The sequence below is a fragment of the Numida meleagris genome, chromosome 5 (assembly GCF_002078875.1).
Source record: "Numida meleagris isolate 19003 breed g44 Domestic line chromosome 5, NumMel1.0, whole genome shotgun sequence".
In the NCBI taxonomy this organism is placed as follows: domain Eukaryota; kingdom Metazoa; phylum Chordata; class Aves; order Galliformes; family Numididae; genus Numida; species Numida meleagris.
This window is the reverse complement of record NC_034413.1, coordinates 15,710,585-15,734,601: the sequence shown is the minus strand read 5'-3', so window position 1 is coordinate 15,734,601 and position 24,017 is coordinate 15,710,585. Positions and strand designations below refer to the sequence as shown.

At 41.2% G+C, this 24,017-nt stretch overlaps 1 protein-coding gene and 1 long non-coding RNA gene across 2 annotated transcripts; one reads left to right on the top strand and one right to left on the bottom strand.

Annotated features, from left to right (window-relative positions):
- LOC110399281 lies at nucleotides 1,081-4,635 on the top strand. Its single transcript, XR_002439068.1, has 3 exons — nucleotides 1,081-1,262; nucleotides 2,412-2,558; nucleotides 4,375-4,635. It is a non-coding gene; the product is annotated as an uncharacterized LOC110399281 (long non-coding RNA).
- On the bottom strand, nucleotides 10,468-12,127 carry LOC110400203 (D(1)-like dopamine receptor). Its single transcript, XM_021399916.1, has one exon. It carries the CDS (start codon nucleotides 11,830-11,832, stop codon nucleotides 10,501-10,503), a length of 1,332 nt encoding a protein of 443 aa, XP_021255591.1. The 5' UTR covers nucleotides 11,833-12,127; the 3' UTR covers nucleotides 10,468-10,500.

The window sequence follows — 24,017 nt, the reverse complement described above, 5'->3', positions numbered from 1 at the left end:
CCCAGCAGAAAGGCAGTTTAGGCCTACCCTGCAGGGTACCCAGCTCTCCAATCTATAGAGTGCTTCAAGGCAAAGTCACTAAGCATGTTTCATCTATCCTCCATCACAAGCTGGTGAATAAGCATGGCTGCTGGGAGGTCTTGTAAGATTATTTGAAGGTTAATATGTTGTTAGCAAATTTCACTTGCAGACAGCTGAAATCTGGGGGTTTGTGTCCTGTTTCCAACAGGAAAGTACAGCTGGAGTAAAATGAAACAAGAACTTCCTTGCTGAAATGTTATTTTCCTCTTAAGTCTCTTCTAGAACCTGCTTATGCACTTCTCCGAGGTCAGAGTGAAGCCTTTGTCTGGGTTTTCTGTCTGTTTGTGAGCAGATTCTTTTCTTTTATGCCAATAAGGTGCCAACAAGTTCTACCCAACCTTTCATTTAAGAAGACTGATTTTTGCAAAAATGATAGAAATGTTAAGGAAAATTTGTAGTATTGATCAGAGATTTGAGGACTTACAGTTTCTTATGCTGCAGAATCTGTTTAAAATTTGCCTGTCTTTCAGTTACCAGATGCTGCTGCTGCTGAATGCCCTCTTGGTGGCCAGACCAGTGTAGGGCATTTCAGAATCACCCCAGAATACGATATTGCCCCTAATTCATTGGCTTTAACAAAGGATGTTAACCACCTTTTCCATCTCTCCTTCCTGCAGGCTCTTTTTTCACAAGCTGATCTGAGTCTCACATCTGGTGTTCTCCAGTGCTGCTTTTCACAGTGGGATTCAGGAGGTCTTTGTGATTTGGGTTTTTGGTAGTGGTTCCACTGCTCTGTAGGAGTCGCTTTGTTCTCTGCATCCTGTATTTTCATTCCTTGCTTTGACTTGCTTTTTATCTAGTCAGACTGTTTGCGTAAGAGATAGATATACAAGTACATGCTAATTTTTCTACATATGTATTTTTTCTTATTTGAAATTCCACCTATTCAGTGTTTTCTTATCTGCCTTTTGCCTTGAGGATGCTTCTCTTTCAGACGTGTTGAGATTGCTATGCTTATTCTTCTCTTGTCTTGGGAAGGAAAACAGGATTTTTCTTCATTTGCTTTTTCAGATGTATGTCAAAGATTTATTGTCACCTTTCGGAGAAACCATGTGACCTCTATTTCATATCTTCATTCTACGATCAGTGGACTGACCTAGGCACTGACAACGCCCCTTGTTGAGCTTGGCATGCTCAAATACCTCTACCACTCCAGGCTTTCCTATCAGCTAATCAAAAATGTAAGCCTTGTGAAAGGCTGAGCTTCAGCTTTGTCTTTTTCCTTATTTAAGCTGGTTCAAAATAAATCAGTGTCTGCCCTGTCATAGTGAAGAAAATCACAGAAAGAAAGGATTGCTACTACTGCTTAAGAGAACTTCACTGGAATACCAAAAAAGGCCAATTCTTTCTTAGAACTTTTAGCTGGTTATTCTAAGTTCATTTAAAGAGGTAGAAAATACATTCCTTATCGTTTTAGCAACACGCAGACATACTCTAAGTTAAAAACCATGCAAGTGCTATGGGATGAAAATTAATTCCTTTTTCTCAATTGGCCTCTACTCTTTTAGACACACAAAAGGAAAAAAAAAGTCTTTGGAACGCTTTTAGAAAAGTGAAGTTTTTTGTAACTCAAGAAATGCATCTCAAGACTATTTCTTTACTGACTCAGTGTGGTGGAGGTGACCAGTATGCTGGGAAAGAAAGGTTTTCATTTCATAATTTAAATGAGAAGAGTCAGCAAAGAGTAAAAGAGAGAGAGAGAGAGCTAAATGATGCAGATCAGCTATTAAAAAGGTAACGCAGACTATTTGTATCAGATGGTGTGTGAGAGCAATTTTATTCAAGAAGCAGCAGGCACAGTGTGAGGATGGCAGGCTGCTGCTAGTGCAAAACCTGGTGCTGCAGCATGAGCTCCCTGTTCTCCCTCTGTGGGAGGAAACGTACAGACCGCCAAGAAAGCTCACGGTGGGATTTCTTATTTTTCTTTTTGTGAAATGTGAGGCATTTTCACATTCTGAAAATGTTGGGCTTGAGGCTTTCATTAAAAGTAAAAGCTGAAGCATGTCTCAAAAAAAAGAAATAAAAATGGTAATTGTTTGACAAACGATTAATAAGTGGAAGGCTGATTTCTTGGAAATAGAAGAAATATCTTATGGTTTGAGTAGATAGCTTCAAACCCAAATATTGCAATACAAACTTTTTTAAAATGTTGATTTCTAGAATAGAAGGTCTGATCTGTGATTTTTCCAGTAAAAATTCCAGAGAACCTAAATGGCACATGTATTTTAAACAAACTGACCTGGTAGGTTTAACAAAATACTTTTTGTTAACAAATACTCTATTTTTCTTGGGGAAAAATGTAACATGAGAAATGTTTTCTGTCATCACAGTCAAGTACCCTACCTGAACCTGGAGCAAGTTCAGATGTTCAGTTTATTCAGAGCTTAATCCTTTTACCAAGCTGCTAGCAGTCTGAGGGCTGGACACTGCCTTTCCATGATGTGTGAAGACTTATAAGGAAGAGTAAACGTCAAAAGGTAATTATGAAAGATGTCATTATCTTAATGATGAATATCCTGTTTCCACCACACAGCATGCCTTGACTGTAGAATAGTGTTTATTTTGATGCTTACCTTGAGGTTTTATCTAAATATCTGAAGCAGTGGGAGAACATAGTTATACGCGATCAAAAGATGAAGTTGGCCCTGCCCTACAAATAAATGATATTTATGAAGGCAGAATACACAGGCTATACATGGCCCATGTCAACTGTTTAAAAAAATAAAATCGACTAGATGCTGTGTTTAAGTAGAGCTATAATATGCATGAGAGTGATATGCCATGATGAGTTTTGCTTTTCTTACCCCATCCTATCCCTTGCCAGACTTGGGATCTTTTGCCACTGAAGTCCTTTAATCTAAGTGAGAATATAGTGTTAGTGAGGAAGAACATCTGTTTCATTGCAACCACACTACAGCTGAGCCTAGGTATGATGAGCATTTATTGAATGGATATGTAGGATTTTTCTAGGTAACTCTGAAATGTTAATGTCAGTACTCAGTAGTATTAAACTACATGAACATTTCCCCTGTGGCATTGTTCTGCTTCAGTCTCCAAGGTTATTATTATTTTTATATTATTTTTATTTTAAATAAATTCCTTTAATCTTTAATCAGTGTTTTTATCAGAACAAATTCTTGACTCTGCTGTAAGGCTGTAGGCTGTAGCAGTATGTGGCAGGGAATATGTTTTGGAAGCATATTACTTGAGGCACTGGCTGAACTTGGCTTGTGCCACCCCAAAGATACTCATTTCAGCTTTATAAAGTAAGACAGCCACTGAAGCTCAACAAGAAGTCTACAATTCAAATTTTTCCTTGCCCAGCTTGCTTGTCTCTGAAAGTTAGACTTAAATTCACAAAGGGAATTATTCAGAAGCAAAATCATAATTTTTTTTCGATAAAAAATAAAGGTAATGCATATTTAGATAAGCATCTACTGCATGTTACGTGGAAGTCAGGGAGATGGTAGTAGTGAGTAAGTAATCAAGATTACCTAAGTCTTGGGTGAGATATCAGCCCAGCACAAAATGCATTATGCTTTATCTGTGTTCCTTCTCCCTGGTCAAGTCCCAGATGTGCTAAGATGCATAAGTATCATTGTAGCAACACCGCAGGTGAGGTGCACACTGTCTCCAGGAAATGAATTCCACCACAAATAACTGTAAAGCTATTTCATGCTTCTTCAGTAGCATAAATTGCCAGTGGTACAACATTAGTGGCTAGGCTAGTGGAAGTCTGGCCTGCTTTTGAAAACAGCATGAAGTTAGTTGTGCCACAACTGGATCCTGTTGTTTGCTTGACACTGCTCTATTTTCCTTTCTTGTTCCTCATATAGGTACACATTATGTAGTCATTTGGGCAGCTGTCTTCTCTTTTCCTTGAGAGATAGCTAGCTAAATACTCGTTAAAATCCAGCTCTAGAAGGTTCTTGAAACGTATCAGTAGTGCATAACTTTTCTTGTAGCTCTGTCCATAAAAGTTGCCTTTGTTTTCAGTGAAGCTTTGTATGGGTAAAGCGCTGTCAGGCTGGGTCCAAAAGCAGTTCAGGTGTCTGGACTGCCCCGTGGTGAACACCAGTGGTTGGTGCTAAAGTTTGAAGACAAAACAGGAACCTAACAATATGCAACTGGAAGTAAAAGCAGGGAAGGAAGTCTCTATTACCTTATAAAAAGTGCTTGAAAGAAGCACATCAGGCTTGAGAAACTTTTGCTTGAATGTGGTGGTAAATGTGGCTTTTGTTGTTGTTGTCACTTAAGAAACAATTTGGTTTGAAAGGATTCTCTTCTCACAAGCTCTTTCGGTGATGCTGTGAAGAAGACAGCAGGATGGCGCCAGAAGCCATACAGCACAAGAACCTCATCACAGTCCTGCCGCACAGATTTCTGCAACAAGCTTAAATGAATTGCCGTCATAGCAAGAGTAGTGCAGTAAAAAGTGCCGTGTGAAAGGGCACAAGCAGAGCTCCTTACAGATGTCCTGCTCACGTGGAACAGACCCTGTACCCAAGTGCCACTGCACTGCAGAAGGAACATACTCTTGAAAATGTTAGTAAATTATTTTTTCCTACCTGCCATAGCAGAATGTTTCTATCAGTTGTTGCTGTAAAAGTGAAAGGCTTAATAGTGGGAGTGACTGTAGCAGAGGGCTCTCTGGGTTATGATAGTGCAGCTGTTTTCTCTTTTAAGCTCTTGAAGAACTTTAGACTGGAGGCTGTCAGCATGCCAGGCAGACCTTACTAGTCTAGTGAGAACACATGGCTCAGAAGCACTGGGTCCATACTACGTGATATGCTTGCTTAGAGAGAATATTATGGTTATTAATTACCATAATCAATTGATTTATTATAGTTTATTAGGTTGACAGCACTCATGTTCCGCCGTAATCCAAAACGTAAGAGACAAAATGTCTAATCTCTGGTTTGCTGCCTTGAAACTCAGCTCTGTTATATATTTGCTTCCCTCTATTAACAAATGCTTACCAAGAACATTTTCTGTGATGTTGCTTCTGGTGATCGTATTACTGATTCAGTCATCTGTAAGCACCTTATGTGCTGTTATTTTATGCATTAATTTATTTAAGTTCTTTGGAAAACTGATAGTTCACTTTCTGATTTTTCATATTTTTATTTCCTGAAATCTAAATGGAACACTGGAGAGAATTTTCAGATTGACCACCAAGGAAAAGATAAACCCAGCTCTCTATAGGTAGTACATATCATCACTATTTGTCACATTTTTCAGTATGACTTCTGATTAACTCAGCTTTATTAACAGCAAAAAAATTGTAGCAAGTGTGCAAAACCTGATTATATTATCCCAGCTGCATCACTTTTTCTCTTCATCTTGTCAGAGTCGGAGGAGTTTCTAATGCTGAATCAGGTATCTTCATCCAGTAATTCATAGAACAGAAGCATTTGAATTGGAAAGGACCCTTAAAGGTCATCCAGTGCAACTCCCCTGCAATGAACAGAGACATCTATAGCTCCATCAGATGCTCAGAGCCCCTCCTGCCTGACCCTGAATGTCTCCAGGGATGGAGCATCCACCACCTCTCTGGGCAACCTGCGCCAGTGCCGATCACCCTTAGCGTAAGAAACTTCTTCCTTATGTCCAATCTAAGTCTCCCCTCTTTTAGTTTGAAACAATTTCCCCTTGTGCTGTCACAACAGACCTTTTTGAAGAGTCTATCCCCTTCTTTCTTTTATTCCCTTCTTTCTTATATATATTTCTTAATATTTTCAGAAGTTCCATTGTTAGGCAGTTATCATATACATAATTAGCACAGAAAAATATGGACTGTGGGTATAGGCCAGGTGTCATTCACAGGGTTTTCTAAAATGTCTCGAATGATTGGAGGCAAGAATGGATAAAGGATAACAAGCCCAGACCTGAATTACTAGAAAGCTGTTAAAGCCAAATATGCTAGGAGAAAATCTGTGCTCTAATGTCTTTGTGCCTGACATTTCTTTGGTGTAAGTTTAAACCAGTGCTTAAAATGAAAGCTCTGAGGAATAGGCAGTACCCAGCGTTACCCAGCCTGCTGTGTGTCCCTGTGCACCGGGAAAGGCGGGAGGATTCAGAAAAGTGACTTAGATTATAACAATGAGATAAATGAAGAGTTTGGTGGTGGATGTCACGTAACCATGGTGAAAACCACTTCCAGGCACCAGAGCCTGGGGCACTGGGTGAATGGTGTTTCTCAGCCCCCTGGCTAAGGGAAAAAGTAGCTTATGAAGAGCAAAGAATTAATTTTTCAACATCGTTTTTACTGAGAAAAAGTCAACTAATTGAAATATACTTAACGTGGTGTGTGTAGGTGCGGCATCTGAAATCCAACACGAGAGGCGTGATTTTGGCAACAGCAAAGCAACAGATGTTTGTGACAACTGAGTGGTATAATAGATTTCTCTTTTGCTACCTAGGTCAGCTGTTTCTCACTGAAATTAAGGTTTAAATGCAATGTTAAGTTATCATCTTAGTTCTGGGAGGATATAAAAAAATAAGTACGGTTGAGGTATGACCTTGGCTTCTTTTACATTGATATTTTCAATTCAGCATAGCAAATAACTGCATTTAGGAAGAAATAAAGGGTGGGGGGAGGGAGACTAATTTTGGAAAAGCATTATCTCCTCCAAAACTTGGGAACCCCTTTTTGCAATAGGTAAAAGCTAACAGAACTGTCACAGGCTTCTGTGAAGTGCCTGTCATGAAAACATCCGAGTGGAAGAATTGAAAAGCTTATATAAATGTAAATCTGAGCATCTGTATGACTGTACTGGTTTTTGCTGTGTAAAGTGAGGGCTTAGACTTTAGATGGTGGAACCATGTTTATTTTGGTGATGGTTTCCTTTTGGTTTTCTTTTGTACTGCTTTGTTTATCATTCAAAATCAGTGATGGAACGATGCTGTGTGGGAAGAGCTGAAGCTGGAAACCCTTCTGCAGTAGTTGCACGTTTGTGCGCATTTGGGAATGAAAAGGATGATGGGTGGAACAGAGGCATTTCTGTCTAGGTTATGGGTAGAAGGGTGGAAAGAGGGGGTTGGGTGGAAATCTAGTCTTCTCAGGCTTTACCTATTAGGATTTTGCTGATGGGGTGTTTCTTTGAGACTGGTTTTTTTTGTTACTAAGGTTTGAATTGCAGCAATGTCACAAGACTTCATGTTTTCTCATGCCAAACAAGCAACACATGATTTTTCAGTCCCTTCTAGTTCCTGGAACAGGTATGTGTTGGGGCAATGCTGCAGCTGTAACAGGCTTCTTAGAAAATGGCAGTCTCAGAAGGTTTGTGTATAATGCAAGGTAAAACATAATATAAATGTTTTATAATATATTATATTATACATACATATATTATAATAAATAATAATAAAGGAAACAGATAAGCAATAGACAAAACACAAAAATGGAACCGGTATCTAGTGGTGTATGCATGTGTTGTAGTTTACCTGTGAAAAGTGTTGCTTAGAAAACAAGATAAAACTGTGTCTCAATGTGGTGTACAGTTACATCAAATACTAGATATTAGGAAGAAATTCTTTACTGTGAGGGCGGTGAGACACTGGAACATGTTGCCTATCAAGGCTGTGAATGTCCACTCCCTGGAAGCATTCAAGGCCAGGCTGGATGGGGCTGTGAGCAACCTGGTCTAGTGGGAGGTGTCCCTGCCTGTAGCAGGGGGCTTGGAACTAGGTGATCTTAAAGGTCCCTTCCGGCCCAAACTGTTCTATGACCTTTACCATGGCCTGCTGCTCCCACCGACTGCCAGAAGGAAAAGGGAGCAGGAATTATTTGCCTTAGCAGAGAAGGCAGTCGGTGTACATAATAAAGCCCTGCAAGGTATACTTTGCTGGGGCTGGAAGATGTTTTGATTAGCATGTTTAAACATTGGCTAATAAGTGTTTAGATATGGTATCTGTCAGGTTGGACTGTTTTGACACCAAGGATATTTTTTAGGTCATCTTGAAGTTAATAGTACAGTGAGTGTGGAACTAGGCACGGAACTGAACTGCTTTCAGGCAGGAAAATACCTCACATATGGTCAGCGCATAAAGAAGTATCTATTGATCTGAGTTATAAAACGTGTGCATGAGGAATAGCCCTGTGTAGGTGTCCCTAAAATAACACCTTCACTATTTGTGATTTGTTTGGAAGTTGTGATCCAGAAGCAGATAAAATGCTGCTAAAGTTCTGCTTTGGAAAGTGTGTCTTCTAAGGGATTGCAGTGATAGAAATATGAAAGAATTTTGTCTCTTAAATCCTGCTGAAATGAACCTTTGGCTTTTTGCAGTAATTTTAATACATCTCATCACACTTGAGCCTAACAGTGTCAATTGAATCTTACCTAATGTAACTCAGCAGCTTGCTCTGTTGCAAGAAAAATGTCAATCAGAAATCACAGTCAATCAATGAGAAAAGTTGTTAGGAACACAGGTCTTGCTCACTTACTGCTCAGAGAGCTGTTTGGGCTGTAGTGAGGTTATCATTCAGGAACGTTCCCGGTTTAGGAAAGTAAAAATACATACAATATCAACATTTATATATGATTATTATTAAATGGACTGCAGATGCAGCCTGAAGGGCTATGCAGTGTAATTTTCACATGAAGCACCTTCAGTAATATGCCACTTAAACTGATTATAAACAATTTCTAATACACTATTTCTGAAGTTTGTTACAGACATGAGCATTACACTTTATTTACTACAACAGTTTGTACAGCTGAAAAATATCATAGTGTGTATCATCCGCACATCAATAAAGACCATTATAAATTAGGTGCAAACAAACTTTCTACGATTCTGCGACATCTCTCCACAATCACTTACAAAGAGCAATTCTACACTGTCCATTTAGTAAGCTTTGCAAGTAAAGGCCAAATTGTTTTCTTCCTTAAGTCAATAACCATTCATTTCTTGGTATAATCTGACCATTAGTGAACCTTATTTTAAAACATAACCAAAAGAACTGATACAAAAAGTCTTTTCCATTCTTAGCACAAATATAGTTTCTTACGTCAAAGCTACCAGGCATTGCTGCTGACTATTCTTAAGAGAACATTACTCAAATACATTCACTGCCTAGTTTCTGCAACCCGTTCTGTCATATATGTTTTCATCAGTATATGTATTAAGTCCAAAAGTCTTGTTAGGGCAGACAGCTCTCAAATGCAGAGCAAACCTTGTGGGAAGGTAAATTTCTCCCTTCCATTAATTAACAGTTTTTATCATTGATAATGAGACAATGCACACATTAAAAAATAAAAATAAATGTTAAGGTCTCCAGTGAGCAATAATTTCTCGCACCAGAGACAGGAGTGTGGCAGGCAGCGAGGGGCTGCTCTTCAGGACTGTTTTATCGGTGTGCCAGGACATCCCCAGGATGGCTCTGTTGTGGAGCACTGCGGGGTGAGATGAGATGCCTTGCAGCTCTAGAATATGGCCTTGTTCTTTCAGAGGAGATAAAAGGTGCTGCCACTCTTACAATATGACTTTCTGATTTGTTTAAGAAGGAAGAAATGTAGCAAGGAAAATCCTCAAACAAATTGATATTGAGCCTTTAGCTTCTGAATCCATGTGCAGTTCATATATGATCACCGAGACAATAATCAAAGGGAATCAAACCAACAAAAACAATGAGCATCTATCTCTTTCAAGGAAATACTGGGTTTGTTCAGGATTGCTCTCCAGGTGAGGCACTGAGCATGCTGAATGTCAGCTGCTAAATGGTGGATGGGTGGGTGATGTTAAATGAAAGGTGGGTAATCGCTATGAAGAGCCTAGGTCCACATCATTAAACACTGATTCCAAAGTTCAACACATGAATCTGTGCTTGGGGTCCTGCATAACAGCAGATAGGTTTTCCAGGTGTTGAGCGTTCTTCTGACTCAACATAAGATGATGTTTAAACTGTGCAATTTTTAGAGCCTAAGCACAGATTCTGTTGTATAAATCCACACACATAACTTTGAACTAAAGCCAGAACTAAAACCAAACAAAACTTTCAGACCTGTATGTACCTATATGATGTGAAACCATGAGATGGGGAAAAAAAAAAACAAAAAAACACCCTGTTTTTAGAAATGTAGCTACATCTAAGATTAAGTTTTCTATGTAAATTTTGTTGTTACATAATTCTCAGTATCACAAGTTTGACTGAAGAATGGGGGCAAACAGACATATGGGAAATGTCAGTCTACTATAAAACAAGGTGAGGGGTGAAGGTGGCAGTGGGAAGATGTCAATATGTGGTTGATGTATGCTTTTGGAATGGAGTCCAAACACCTCCCCTCCCCCCCCCCGGGGTAAAAACAATGGCCCCCATCCCTCTGGTTTGGGACTTTTCAGGGGTATGGGCATACTTTACGTGGAGGCAGAGAGCTGTCCCTGTGGGGTGGCTCCGTGTGTGAAACACGCAGTTGCTTATCCCTCTGGAATGGGGTGACAGTGTTCCTCATGTCTGCCTGTAAAGGGATTAATAGTCTCCAGGGACAGCTCTGCCCCACAGTCCAATTGTGAAGTGGCTGTCACACGACAACACTTTGGGCTGCTGTCTGGAATAGCCTGTGTTGGGGCACTGTCTGGCCTCTCCTCCATGGGAAGCTCCTCTTTGTCCTCCTGCTGAGGGCTCACTGCATGGGGCATGGGCTGCACCCAGGCTGTGATGGTGGTGGGTGGCATGGCAGCAGTGGCTCCGTCCTTCTGGCAGGTGGTGTCCTGGTGGTAGGAGACCAGCTCGTTGCTGAGGTTGACCTTCTCCACTGCAGCCCTGGGGGTGCTGCAGCAGAGGCACTGGCATCCCAGCAGGTTGCTGAAAGCCCGACGGAAGTCCGCATTGAAAGCATAGATCACTGGATTCACCGAGGAGTTGGCCCAGCCAAACCACACAAAGACGTTGAAGGTGGTTTGGCCCACGCAGGGTGACTGCCCATCACGGTCGTTCTCGGGCTGGCAGAAAGGTAGCAGGCAGTTGAGAAGGAAGAAGGGCAGCCAGCAGCAAACGAAGACTCCCATTATGATGGACAGGGTCTGCAGCACCTTGGTCTCCTTGCGCAGGGAGCTCCGCAGAGTGGAGGCAGGCTCCTTGCTATGGGCTGGCCACTGCCCACCTGCTCGTTCCAGGGTGGAGATGCGGCGGATCTGGGCCTGGGCAATGCGGTAGATCCTGGTGTAGGTGATGATCATGATGGCCACAGGGATGTAGAAGCTGATGAGGGAGGAGGTGATGGCATAGGTGCGGTTCAAGCTGACGTCGCAGCGTGAGCTGGGGTGCCTCTTGTCCTTGGCTTTGTGCCAGTGCAGCTGCACGGGGACAAAGGAGATGAGGATGGAGAGGGCCCAGGCCATGGCGATCATGGCGCAGGCCAGGCGCTGCGTCATTCGGCGCTCGTAGCGAAAGGGGCTGGCGATGGCCCAGTACCGGTCCAGGCTGATGATGCAGAGGTGGAGGATGGAGGCGGTGGAGCACATAATGTCAAAGGCCACCCAGGTGTCACAAAAGCGGCTGCCAAAGAGCCAGGAGCCATCAGCCACCTCAGTGACAGCCTTCCAGGGCATCACCAGGGTGGCCACGCAGAGATCTGAGACGGCCAGCGACAGCACAAACCAGTTGGTGACTTTGGTACGCAGGTGGCGGAAGCGCAGGACGGCCAGGCACACCAGCGCATTGCCTGCCAGCGTGCCCAGCACCAGGGATCCCAGCAGGCAGCCTGTCAGCGCCTGCAGTGCCCGTGGGCCGCCTGCCACGCTCGCCATGAGGGGCACTCTGCCGCCGGGGGCATCTCTGGCCGCGCCTCAGGCTACTCACCGTGCCCCGCTGTGGCCCGTGCCCCTCTCCGCCGGCGGCCGTGGGATGGAGGCACCGGCTCGCTGCTTAGCATCGTCCCAGAATGCGGCGGCCACAGAGGTTGGACGGATGGGCCCCTGAGGGCTGCTTCATGCTGGGCAGAGCCGCGGCCACCTGCCAGCTGAGGGGCAGTGCCCGTCGGAGCCTTCGCAGTGCTCGGTGTGTTCCTGCGTGAGTGCCGGGGAGACGTTCCCCCGTGTCGGCTTCTGGAGACTGTGATGAGATGTCTGGTTTCCTAAAGAGCAGGGTAAAGCTTGGCATCTGCCTACACTGAGCGCTACCAAATCTGGGTGGAAGCTGTGGAAGCTGCCTTCTCACCACAATATAGCTACTCTGTTTTGCTGTTTGCTCTGGAGTAAAGAAACCCAGAGCGTGGAAGCCTCAGACCTCTCCAGCGTGGGTTTTTATTTTGGTAGGAGGCTGTCCGTGCATTCCTGCAGAAATTAGCACCCAAAAACTGCCTGTGGAGATTTCAGCCTCAGGTGTTTTCCAATGCATTTCAGTATTTCCATCTGCATTTATAATGACATACGTGTTGTTATATAAATGTGTCTTGCATACATTTACAGCCTGCTTTAGAGAAGGTGTCCTAATGCAGATAGGGCATAATCCTTTCTTTTTGAAGAATGGGTATGATAATCCATTGAAATATATATATATATGTGTGTGTGTGTTGGAATGTGAATAACAAAGATCAGCTCATGTCATTACTTAATATGTCAAACAGGCACCTCTTTCTAGACAAGGTTTTTGTTTTATTTTCTTTTTTGCCTCCAGCAAAAACTACTTCACCCACCAGTGTCAGTGTAAATAATTGCCAAGCCAGGATTTCCACTGTATGGTTAAGATATTCCTGGTAGTTAAAATAGAGACTGTAACGTTTAAAACAAATTTTGAATAGTAAAGCTGGCAGCTTACCCTATAAAATCAGCATGTTTGGGATAAGCTGGCTGCATTGTGTCAGCTCGTAGCAGATTGTCAACAGTTGGTCGTGGCTTTTAAAATCCAAGTTGCTTTGTGCCTTGGAGACCAGATTCTTCATAGTGCAGAACCACGTGCTGTTCTTGCTGTGTCTCTGGGAACTGAAATACAATCCTTGTTAATGTGTTTGTCTGTGACAAACTCATTATTTAACAATTTAGAATCATCTTTGATCAAAAATATGATTTGTTAAAGTAACAGTTGCTGTCAAAATAATCTAGGCTGTAAGATGCAAGCAGGCTGCACACCTTAGCTTATTTGGAGCTATCTGTTTTTCCACGTACATGTATTTTACCAGCATCTGCAAGCTGCAGTATGTCTCCGACTTTTGTTCCAGTGTTAAAAACTGAATCTTTGTAAGAATTATCTACATGTTTGCTAATGTTATTCAATACTTTTATTCTTATTTAACGATCAGTGAAATGATCCCAAAGAACAGAATTTGTTAAGAATTGTAAACACAACAGTAGATGGAATTAAGGCAGAAAGACACCGAGAACGAAGGAGCAGAGTTTTTATATGTTCAGCAGTGCTGCTACAGGGCTCTGTAGTAGAAGACAGGCAGCGTTAAGAAAAAATCTGTTCTTGATGTCTCTGTATATCTGCAGTTTAGCATTCATTAAAAAGGAAAGTGAATGTGATCATACTGTTTTGTGTGCATACATTTTTATGCAAGTGCCCTACCTTGAATTTTTGAGACTGCTGGCTGAAGTCAAATCTAGCTGGGAAGCAGAGCTCTAAAAAATTAAGTTCCTAGAGTTGTAATCAAAGTAGGAATCTAGGTAGGAGTGAGAGCCCCTACTGAAAGTCTCACTGGTAGAAGTCTGCATTGTGGACACAACTCTTATTAAGCACAACTGAGTCCACAAAAAGGGAGATGTTATTAATGCCCTGATCCTAGAGAAAACATTGACAGTCACATTCATCTTCCTAGATACCAGGATGCAAGATGCAAATGCTTAAGAAACCATACAGTGAGTCAGTGGCAATGACAGGAATAGAAACACTGCCCGACTCATCTTTCTATATTGGGCATAGTGGAGTGAAGAGTAAGCTTATTGCAGAGGGAGGAAAGAGAGATGGGGAAAAACACAACAGTGTGAAAATCAGTGTGTGAAGTGAGTTGAAAATGTTGCAGACTTTGTTTTTAAGGCATATGGATGTTCCATGCATTAAGCTTATCAAGTATAGAATAGGAAGGGTCCGAGAAAAATACTGCAGAAGATGCTACTAGGCTGGGTGAAACAGTCTCTTGTTACTCCAGAATATTTATAAGCTTGGTCTTTCTCAAAAAAGGAAACTTCCCCAGAGAATATACGTGAAACATATTGCAATGTATATAAATGCATGTGATCCCTCCACGCTGTACATTTTTTAAATGCAATCGTTGTACTAGACAACCGTCTGCTTCCAAGAACAGAAAGAAGTCTGCTCAGCGAGACCTTTGTCAGAAACCCAAACCAGTTTCCTTCTCTTACTCCTTCCCTTCTGCTTCTCTCACTTCTCCCTCATAAAGCTATCTCATCCAGGACTCAGTGCTCACATATTTATAGCATATATTATGGTTAAGAAGAGATCTGATTCAGAACTTAAAATTAAGCCTTTGATAGTGTACTATTATTGCATTCAGAGCTCAAGCCTCTGTGTAGGTCCCTACTGCACTGGCTGGCGGGACAACTGCAAACAGGTCAGAGCTCCGCCATCAGCCCAAGGAGGTGCCTCCTGGGTGGACACGCAGCCCTTGTGTGCTGTGCCACCGTGCTCCTGCCTGCTAGCATCGCCCTGGGCCCAGCTGGAGGGCACGGAGCGCTGCGAGGTCCAACAGGCAATGACTGCACTCCGCAGGCCTCACTCACCCTGTGCCAGTCATCACCGCTTTGTCAAATGGATTTAATGCCAACAGTGGTCAATTAGCTAGTTCTTTTACTTCTGATACTTTGTCCCAGTGAGGGAGAACTTTTATAACCAACTGTATGAAGTACTATCATTTAGTGGAATGTGATTACGCTGTGTAAAGATGTATTGACGTGTTGGTAAAACGATGCTCTGAAGAAGTGGTCCTCCTTACAGTCTGAGTGACAGCATTTGAATTGCACTAAATTGGGTTTTGTGATTACCTTTACAGCTACTGCTTGTGAGTGACTTTAAGTACATTGGAAGAAAATATCATGATGGCGAAGACATAACATCTGAAACAAGTATGATTATCTGTCTCTCTACCTATTTGTTTTGCTCTGTTTAGCTAAAGACTATATCCAGTTTTGCACAAGTGTGTACTTAAATACGGGTGTATGTGTATTATCATCTTGGCTCTAGGTAATTTATTCTTGCTTTCAGTGCTATGTGAATTTCATTAACCTGATCATATACTGAGACTGCTAATCCACTTGTACAGTGAAGCCAACATTTACTGTTGAAATTAAATAGTATTTTTATTACAGAGATATGGCTTACCTGCATAATAGAATTGGAATTCACTGAATAATTCATTGTTTCAGAAGCTGTCTAGACAAGTTAAAGAAAGAATAAATAAGTCAGCAGCAAAGTATCAAAACCACACTGAGTCTGTTCACACTCAATAGAAATAGTTTGAATTCGTGATGTTCTATACAGAGTCCATGGTGGCTCTTCACATCGTTTGAAGTTAATATGGCTCTTAAAGTGATTTCACAGAGAGCTGTTTAATAATCAGCTCTTGAATTCAGACCAACCAGCAGGAGAACAATCATTACAGGCAAGTTGTTCTTCTGCAACATTTGCTAGTGTCATTTGCAATGGGTATGCAGCAGCGAAGACACCACCTCTCGCACGTTTGGACCACTAAGCACTGAAATAGATATCCTTGAGAGATAAGGGGAAGTTTCTTGATATTTTTATTAATCTTTTTTGGAGGAATAATGTTTAAAGAAGCTTCAGCATTAAAGAAAAAGCACCATCGCTTCTTCTTTATTGCTATTTTCACAAAATCAAGACAGTATTTTATACCAGCTCAGCAAAAGGTGGTGTTTCTTCACAGAAGCTTTGCTGATCAGATCCTTTCATACCAGGCTACAGTGCTTTCATATGCTTGTAGTTGACAAATTCTCTAAATGCAGAGTCTGTGCCTCCTCTGTGTATCTGGTTCATGTCTAAACAGAGCAGTTCTATGTCCTAATGAGTGGATCAGAGGTTTTGTCTGCAGCGAGCTGTGCGTGCGCATTGCAGCACGCCCCACCCAGATCAGGAGAGTTACAGGAACACAACATGGCTCCTTTTCTGCTCTTGCCCCAACTTTCGTTCCCACAGATGCCCACATGCCCAGGAGAGTGACCAGGTCAGCACACACAGGGGTTTCAGCAGATGGGTCAGAACATTTCTACACAAACACAAGAGTATCTGGAGCTAAATGTTCGAATGTTTTCAGACTTTGCTCAATGCAGAGATCACAGATGCTGTTTGGGGCATGGCATGGGCTTCTAGCTGATACTGAGGCATTTGGTTGAGATTCTAGTGAGCTGTCCTTTTCAATCCAGATGTCTTGTGTAAATCCCTCTCATAGGAAATGCCTGGGACATCATTGTAGAGTAGTAATTTAAATACAAATGCAATATTTTTACCTTCCAGGTCTGACACAAAACCTGCCTGTTTTTGCTAAGTGTACCACCTGCTCTCCAGAGGTTCGTCTCTGTTTGAATGTCTCTGTTGTTTCCTTAAGCAATAGTTAGCACTGCTGTAATGGTTCTGCCTCCTTCACTGTTCTCTTATTTGAGAAATTTTATTAATGCTGGCATTTTATGGAAGTCTACATTTAGACTACGTGACTACTGTAAATAATAGATACTGCTAATAACAAGTGTACAAATGATGTTTGAATGATAAACTTTTTAAAATAATTGGTAGATTTAAAAACCTTAAAACTATGAAAATCAGTACATGAGGAGGCTGAAGCAGCGTAGGAGGTCCAATCAACTATCACTTCAATTGCGTCTTTAATGTGAACAAACATGAAAGAAAACAACTAATTCAAAGGGCTTACTTTTCAAAGGAACATCTCTTAACTGTGCATTTTACCAGAGCTATCTTGCTTCAATTGCTTCTATTTAATCTTTTCTGTTAGCAATATATATACAAAAAGAATTATGTCTAGACTTTTTCCTTCAAAAAAGATCATAACTTCAGAATAAATCTTTATTGTGATTGAACAAATGAGTTCAGCATTGTGCCAAGAAACAAGTGAATATTTATTACTAAATAGAAAAATCGTGTTCACTTTCCAAAACAGATGATAAGACTAAAAGAATTTGTTTCAGTCTGCTGGGTGAGGCTCAGCTTAAAGGCAAAATCCATCTTTGGTGGTAGCACTGTTCTGACCAGCTTCAGTAATTCAGCCCATTCTCCAGTGAATTTCTGAACTGATATCACACTGATAATGATATCACATAGTTTTCTTTTCTCAAGACATTTGTCCTTCCATCATTCATCAGAGCTGGCATAAGTGAGTCACTCTGGTTTTCTCCATCTGCTGTTCTTGGTGGCCCAGCCCTTATCAGCTCCCAAGCCCGTTCCTCCCCAGCACAGCTGCAGTTAGCTTCTCTCACCAACAAGCTCACACCAGGAGCTGGTTGTCATGCATCTCCCCTGGCCTTCTGGCTCTAGCTTCCTTGGGAGGGTTGGCAGTGACTGAGTGCTGGTATTTCCCACTCAGCACCTTCAAATCACTTTTAGACAGTGCAAGTATTCCCCATTTAATAAAGAAGATAACTCAGGCAGAGATGAAAGGCCCAGTATGACATTTAGGTACGGTCCAAAAACCCAGAAGCTTTGATGCCCCAGCAGGCCTGGTGCAGTGCTCCTGATTTTCTGATGTCTGGCAGGCAGGGAGCACTGCTGTAAGGCAGAGCAGCCTGCAAGGCTGCCTGGAGTAGCATTGGGTTGAGTCAGCCTCTAACACAACCCATCATTTAGGAGGCGGAAAGATTATTTTAAAGCTATCTTTGCCCTCTCACATATGAGCTGTATTTTAAAGTTCCACTGCACAAAAGCCAGAACTTGAACAAAGCAACATATCCAGCTGCTCGAGTACTTTGCGAAAACAGCTGCCCTTTTTCAGAGAGGCAGAGCAAAGGGCTTTTTGATTTTGCTTTATAAACAGGAATGCAAAATACACTACATTGCTATGGCAGTCATTACCTTCGTTATTCTAACCAGTGTTTAGTCTAGATTAAAGTAATTAAGATAATAACTGAAAAAGTCTATAATAAAGTGTTGCTTGTTTCAAAATGGTACATCCATATTCTCTAGGATGCAAACATTTCATTGACTGTCATTGCATTTATAAAGCCAGCTTTAAAATTAAGAAATGCAATCTATCATACAATTCCAATAGAGGGCACACGCAGCACTTTGCAGGATGAAAAATTTCTGATAACCGCGTGTACTAACTGATGTGGCAGAATTATTGCCAAATCATATTCAGAGTCCTATGGAAATTAATAATTTGTGTTTCTCTTCAGACAAAAAGTTTGGTTGGGAATGTGTCTCCTTGGTTTGCTTTACAAGATGCAAATTTCAATTCTTCAGAAAATCAATGTTTTTTTTTACTTTGGTTTTTTTCAAGTACCCATAATGTGTAAATAGTTTTTGGACAGAAGATGCATGATATTTTCATAGGCTAGACTGAAAATGGATTTTCTATCTGTATAGGATAGTGCTCAGCATTAAGAAGTGCAGTTTAATCTGTACTCAAAGTTATTTGACTTTAAACAATTTCAGACAGCCATAGTTTTGCCTTTTGCTTTGTTTTACACTTGCTCATTTTGGAAATTTAGTGAAACAATGATTGCCAGCAACGTGGAAGGCTTTCTAGCTCCCAGTAGATGTGACACACAATAGACACTGAATTTTAGTTTTTCACAAGGACCATTTTAAGCTCTAGTCATGTTAAAAGTCTGCAGACAGCTACTACTGGATCTGTTAGGACAACATGGTCAGGCAACACAGAGATGAGGTGCAATTTTTTCTGTCCTGAAGAGATGACCAATCCACTGCCCGCAGTGAAGCTTGGAGCTAGGATGAGCTGGGTTTATGGAGTAACAACAATTAGGTGCATATTGTGTAAGCAAGACAGAAGTGATGCCAGAAGTCAGATGAAAGCCATTTATAACGTTTCACAACCCTGTATTCACTCTTTTTTCTTTGAAGATCCCACATCCCTACAATCTATCCAACCTGTATTTAGAAAGATCTTGAGATTCTTCCTGAATACTCCTTTGACAGTATGAACTTTCTATTATCTAAGCTGGATAATTATCCCACGCTGTCAAGCAATGCAAAGCCTAACTTCCTGTAAGCTTGTGGCTGAACTGTATGTAGCATTTAAAATGACTGGGCATTGTGCTTGAGGACACTTACAGGCATGTGAACACTTACAGATGTGGGCACAACAAATCAGGCCTCACATCCTATGCTGACTGTCTCAGAAACTGATTCAGATTCAAGTTCTTGTTCTTTATCTTCAGGGCTTCCCTAGGCTTCAAGCTTGTAAAGACCAGATAAAGAGTTCACAGCAAAGATCATGGTTAATAACTACTTGGGATCTCTCTATGCTCAGATAAAGTGCATCCTGCAGGAGTCACTTGATTGCAGTGTTAGCCCCGGCAGTTCTAGCCACTGCTCTGCTGCTCTTCTCTAGCAAAAGTGGAACAAATTTGTGTTCAAATACAAAACAACCAAAAATCCTTATCTGTAAAGATGTCCTTCTTTCCCTTTGGCAGAACATGACAAACATTTGTTGCACTGGCTACATCTTGACGATGTAACATGAGTTCTGGTTCTATTGGCGACCGTGTCCTTTTCAGTCCTTCTTTGACTTTCCTTCTGTGCACACCCTTTCATGGAGAAGGTGGGGAGCATGATGTATGATTAGCTCTTGACATCAAGTTGGGATAAAATGAGTTGTACCCTTGGAACTAATAATAAATGTTCCTCAGTCCTACAATTTGGGCATAGCCGTTACCTAATGGCTGTCCTTAGAGCCATTATTTAATGCACTGCTGGACTGGGATACTGTAGTGAGGAACACAGCATAAAAACCTGCACAGATTAACACAAGCTTTCTGTGTGAGCTGGAAAATAGCTCAGGTTGTGCATAGGATGCAACACTGGATAACTAGCAGGTGACATTTCTGCATAGTAAATATACGTCTCTCCTTTTTTCCTTCTTGTTTCTCATTCCTATCCATCCATGGTGCCAAATGTTGCATGTTGGTTATTATAGATAGACAAACATTTCTTAGTGAATATACTCAACAATTAGCCTTAAGAAATAATACATGTTAAAAGTTTCTGCCCTTTTGCCTTGCCTGTGATTAACCCCAGTTGTACCAGCTGTACCTGGCTGCAGCATTACCTAAGAGCCTGTCTGCCGCTCTGCACAGCTTAAACACAGGGCAGAAAATTGAACCTTACCCCTTCCAACCACTCCCTGTTACTCTGTTTGCCCAAGGTAAGGGAGGGCTGTTCTTTTAAGGATAAACTTCAGTTTACTACTATTCAGGACCTAGTTCAGCATTGGCAAACAGCACTTTGTAGATTTGCTTCTAGCTGTTTATTCATGTCTGCATCATCTGGTTTTGTGTGCTGCAAAACCAACAGAACTGCTAGGGCTGTAAAATAGCATGGCAAGAAAATTAAGGTATTTTCCAGCCATATCAGTTCTTCAGTCTGATTCATTGCATTGCTGCAAAAACAGCTGAGATGGTGTAACAGCAGGCAGGATTAAGAAGGTGAATGCAAGACCAGGAGCTGGAGCGAAGGAAATTGGTGTACGCACCAACATTGCCGCTGAACAATTGTTTGCTCTTTCTACTGTTTGCTCTTATACACCCTGTGACAATGTTTTCAACATTCTTTGAAAAGTTTGAAGGCTTCCATGCTGGTTGGATCCCAAGAAGAGATAATAAAATTAAACGAAACAATTTCATTTGCATGTAGTTCTAAGCCCAGTTCAGTTCTCACTGAATTCAAGAGGAAAGACTGTTTCAGGCTCCTTACCGTTTTCTTAGCGGACTTCTTTTGCCACTAAATTTAGTGGATGGAATTTTGGGGTGCTCGGGGCCTGATGCTCAGCCTAACCAAACATTTACAGCTATTCTGTATATGCATACATAACAACTGTAGGTTCAGAGCAGCATAAAATCAGATCATCTAGATTATTCCTAGAAAGTTAATATGAACATAGCCTGTGAAGAAAAGGCCCGCATTTGAAGAATGCAAAGACAGAGTCCTGTTCTCATAGCCCACAAAGTGTGTTTCAACATGAAATTAAAAGAAACACAAACAAACAAGAAAAAAAAACAAGTTGACTTGGCAAAAAACAAAATAATCTGATTTTTTTTTTTCTGCTAGTATTTTATCATCTATTTAAGTAATTTTATTACTATTAGTGATTCAGCAAGTAAATGGAGTATAAGACTGCGACAGGAATTTGTGATAACGTTGTAATCACCATGTGGGTGGACTAACAGCTTTTTATCAACTACATATTAGCTTTAGAAAAGTAAATAAAAAATGTATACAACTCTCATGGCATGTGACATTAAAAGTTGCCAGGAAAAGCACAAAGTAGAGTCCTTGCAGCTGAACAAGCTGTCATAAAATTATTTTCTGTTGTAGCCTGACGGCCAAGTTGACATTTGAAATAGGATTATTGGGATGTCAGCAGTCACTATCTTTTCAGTATCTTGATGATAATACTCAGTGGGTAACAGATTAAGTCTCTATGTAGGAATGTCATCTACACAGGGCAGTCTTGCAGTGGGCAACATGGAGGTTACATGCATGGGGAGCCTTCCAGTGCCTGCAAGTGCTGGAAAGCCTTCAAGCCCAGAGCAGAGCAATGGAAAATATAGTTTAACCCATTCCAGTGCTCAGGGAGGTTTTGACACTCTTTGAATCACAGAAAGCATAAGCATATAGTAGCAAGGCACCGCAGACTGAATTGTCTAAATACAAGTATATAACACTTCTGAGTGTAATTCAGTTCTGGGTCTGCAGCACAACTGGGAATGTTCTAAGGAGAAGGCTGCAGTGTGTGGGAGCCTGCCAAACAGTGTATCTCTGAATGTCTTAATTAATTGCTAGCTAGAGTCTGTGATGAGATCTTGTCCAGAAGGCATTGTATTAAAAGTGCGAACTGTTATTAGAGTGGAGAGTAAGGCTGTTCTTGCCAAGGCAGCATTTCCAAAGGAATAGAGCCTCTGGAGCAAACTGCCAAACAGCACAACTGTATTGCAAATAGAAAACCATCTGAAGTTTGCGGAGCCCAGGGGTATGGTTCTTCTTATATATTGATCTGAGGAAGCTATTCCAATCTCTTAATTACAGAAGTAATGAAACGGCACGGGAAAACCAACAGATGCATATTAGTTATGTGTGTAACTTTGTTGGTTAAGTAACATCTGATGCCTAACTACATTGTTCTTTTGAAAAGAATAATGCAGTGATGGACATTGGCTTAGTTTTTGTACAGTTTGTTCCTCAATAAATATCTCCATATTTTCTCAGTGTTGCCAGTAGCATTGTTTAAGTCTTTTTCTGCAAAGACCATACACCAAAGCATGCATTGTTCATAACCATGTATTTTTACCACCACTCACAGTATACCTTGCTACAAACATTAGCAGGATTGGATCCTTTGCCTATGTTCCCAGCCACCTTGAAAACAATTGCTTGGCTTATATTATTGCAGGATATTCCTTGTGCTTTAGACTTGGGAGTAAAAAATGGCCTGTATCACTGTAATTCATAACTGAATGAAGTAATTTAATGATAATTAATAATAATTAATTTTAATTATAATTAGTAATAATGAGCCGATCAAAATGGAAACCAGAATTAAAACTAGTGACCTAGAACTGTGTTAATTATGTCAGAGATATGTGACGTCTCCTAGTGTTCAGACCTTTGAATGGGTGCAGTGATAGACAGGAGCTATTCCTAACATGGGACTGTAGTGAAAGGTCAGCTGTCAAAAACAGACAAGGATGCAGACATGTCTAGTTCTCTGCTGCCTGTGTATTTACCAGCCTCAAAGGCATCAGGACTGGGTCACTGCAGCACACCATAAATCTTTGGAACAAGGGGCAGGGTTTCAGTTTGTGCAACCCCCTGAGTAAGGAGTATTGAGAAGCCTGGCGTGTTTCTTATGTGCTACTTCAACTGTAAACTCTTTGGAGCAAAGTCTACCTGCATTATTTATTTGTACAGTCTCACCCAGTGAGACTCTTGCTTATATGGAACTTCTATGTGTGCTTTGTGGCAAACAATAATTAAACCAGTGATGATTGCTTCTTTTCTGTTTCAGTAACTAAAAGTGAAAACAAATGAGCCAAATTCCTCTTGCTTAGCTCTTGTCTAATGGGCACTCTCTTGCTACCTCCCCACAAATAGCATTGCACTCAGAGCTAAGGTAGAAAAGGTGCTCTTTTCTTTTTGTGATCCAAATCACCTGGAGTAAATTTTCCATGGCTGAGATCTTTTATAAATTGAACTACAGGCTTTGTTCCTGTAGAAGAGTTCTCACCACGGGAAAAACAACTCGGCTTCACGATTATGTGGCATGACTTGCTTTTTCTTTACACACTTCTATTTGGTAAAGTTTCCTCCTTCGTAATGGTCACCTTAGAGAGCCAGGAGCACAAAGGATCTTATTACACGCAAATTGCCCTAATCAGTTTGAGGACAATATTCAGCTAAGCAGCTATTTCCTTTTCACTAACAAATTACGCTATCTTTTGTCAAAAACACTGGATAATAAGGGCCAGAACTATAGAATAAACAACGTAGTTTTTAACAGTATCAGGCAACAGCACAGTTACATTGTGGTGTGGTAAGGGTTGTATCTCATGTCATGATTTATTCAATGTCAGTAAGACGGGAGGTTCACAATCTGACCCATCATTTTCAACCTACACCCATAGATCAATCTCTTTCCCTTGTGATGATTCACCTCTCTGGGGGTCTTGCCCTAAAATGAATCAGAGAAATGATCTAGATTTTTGATTCTCTGAACCAGATGTTTTCACAGATCTGTAATAACTGTGGCACGGGACTGCACTCTCACAAGGCTCAAAAT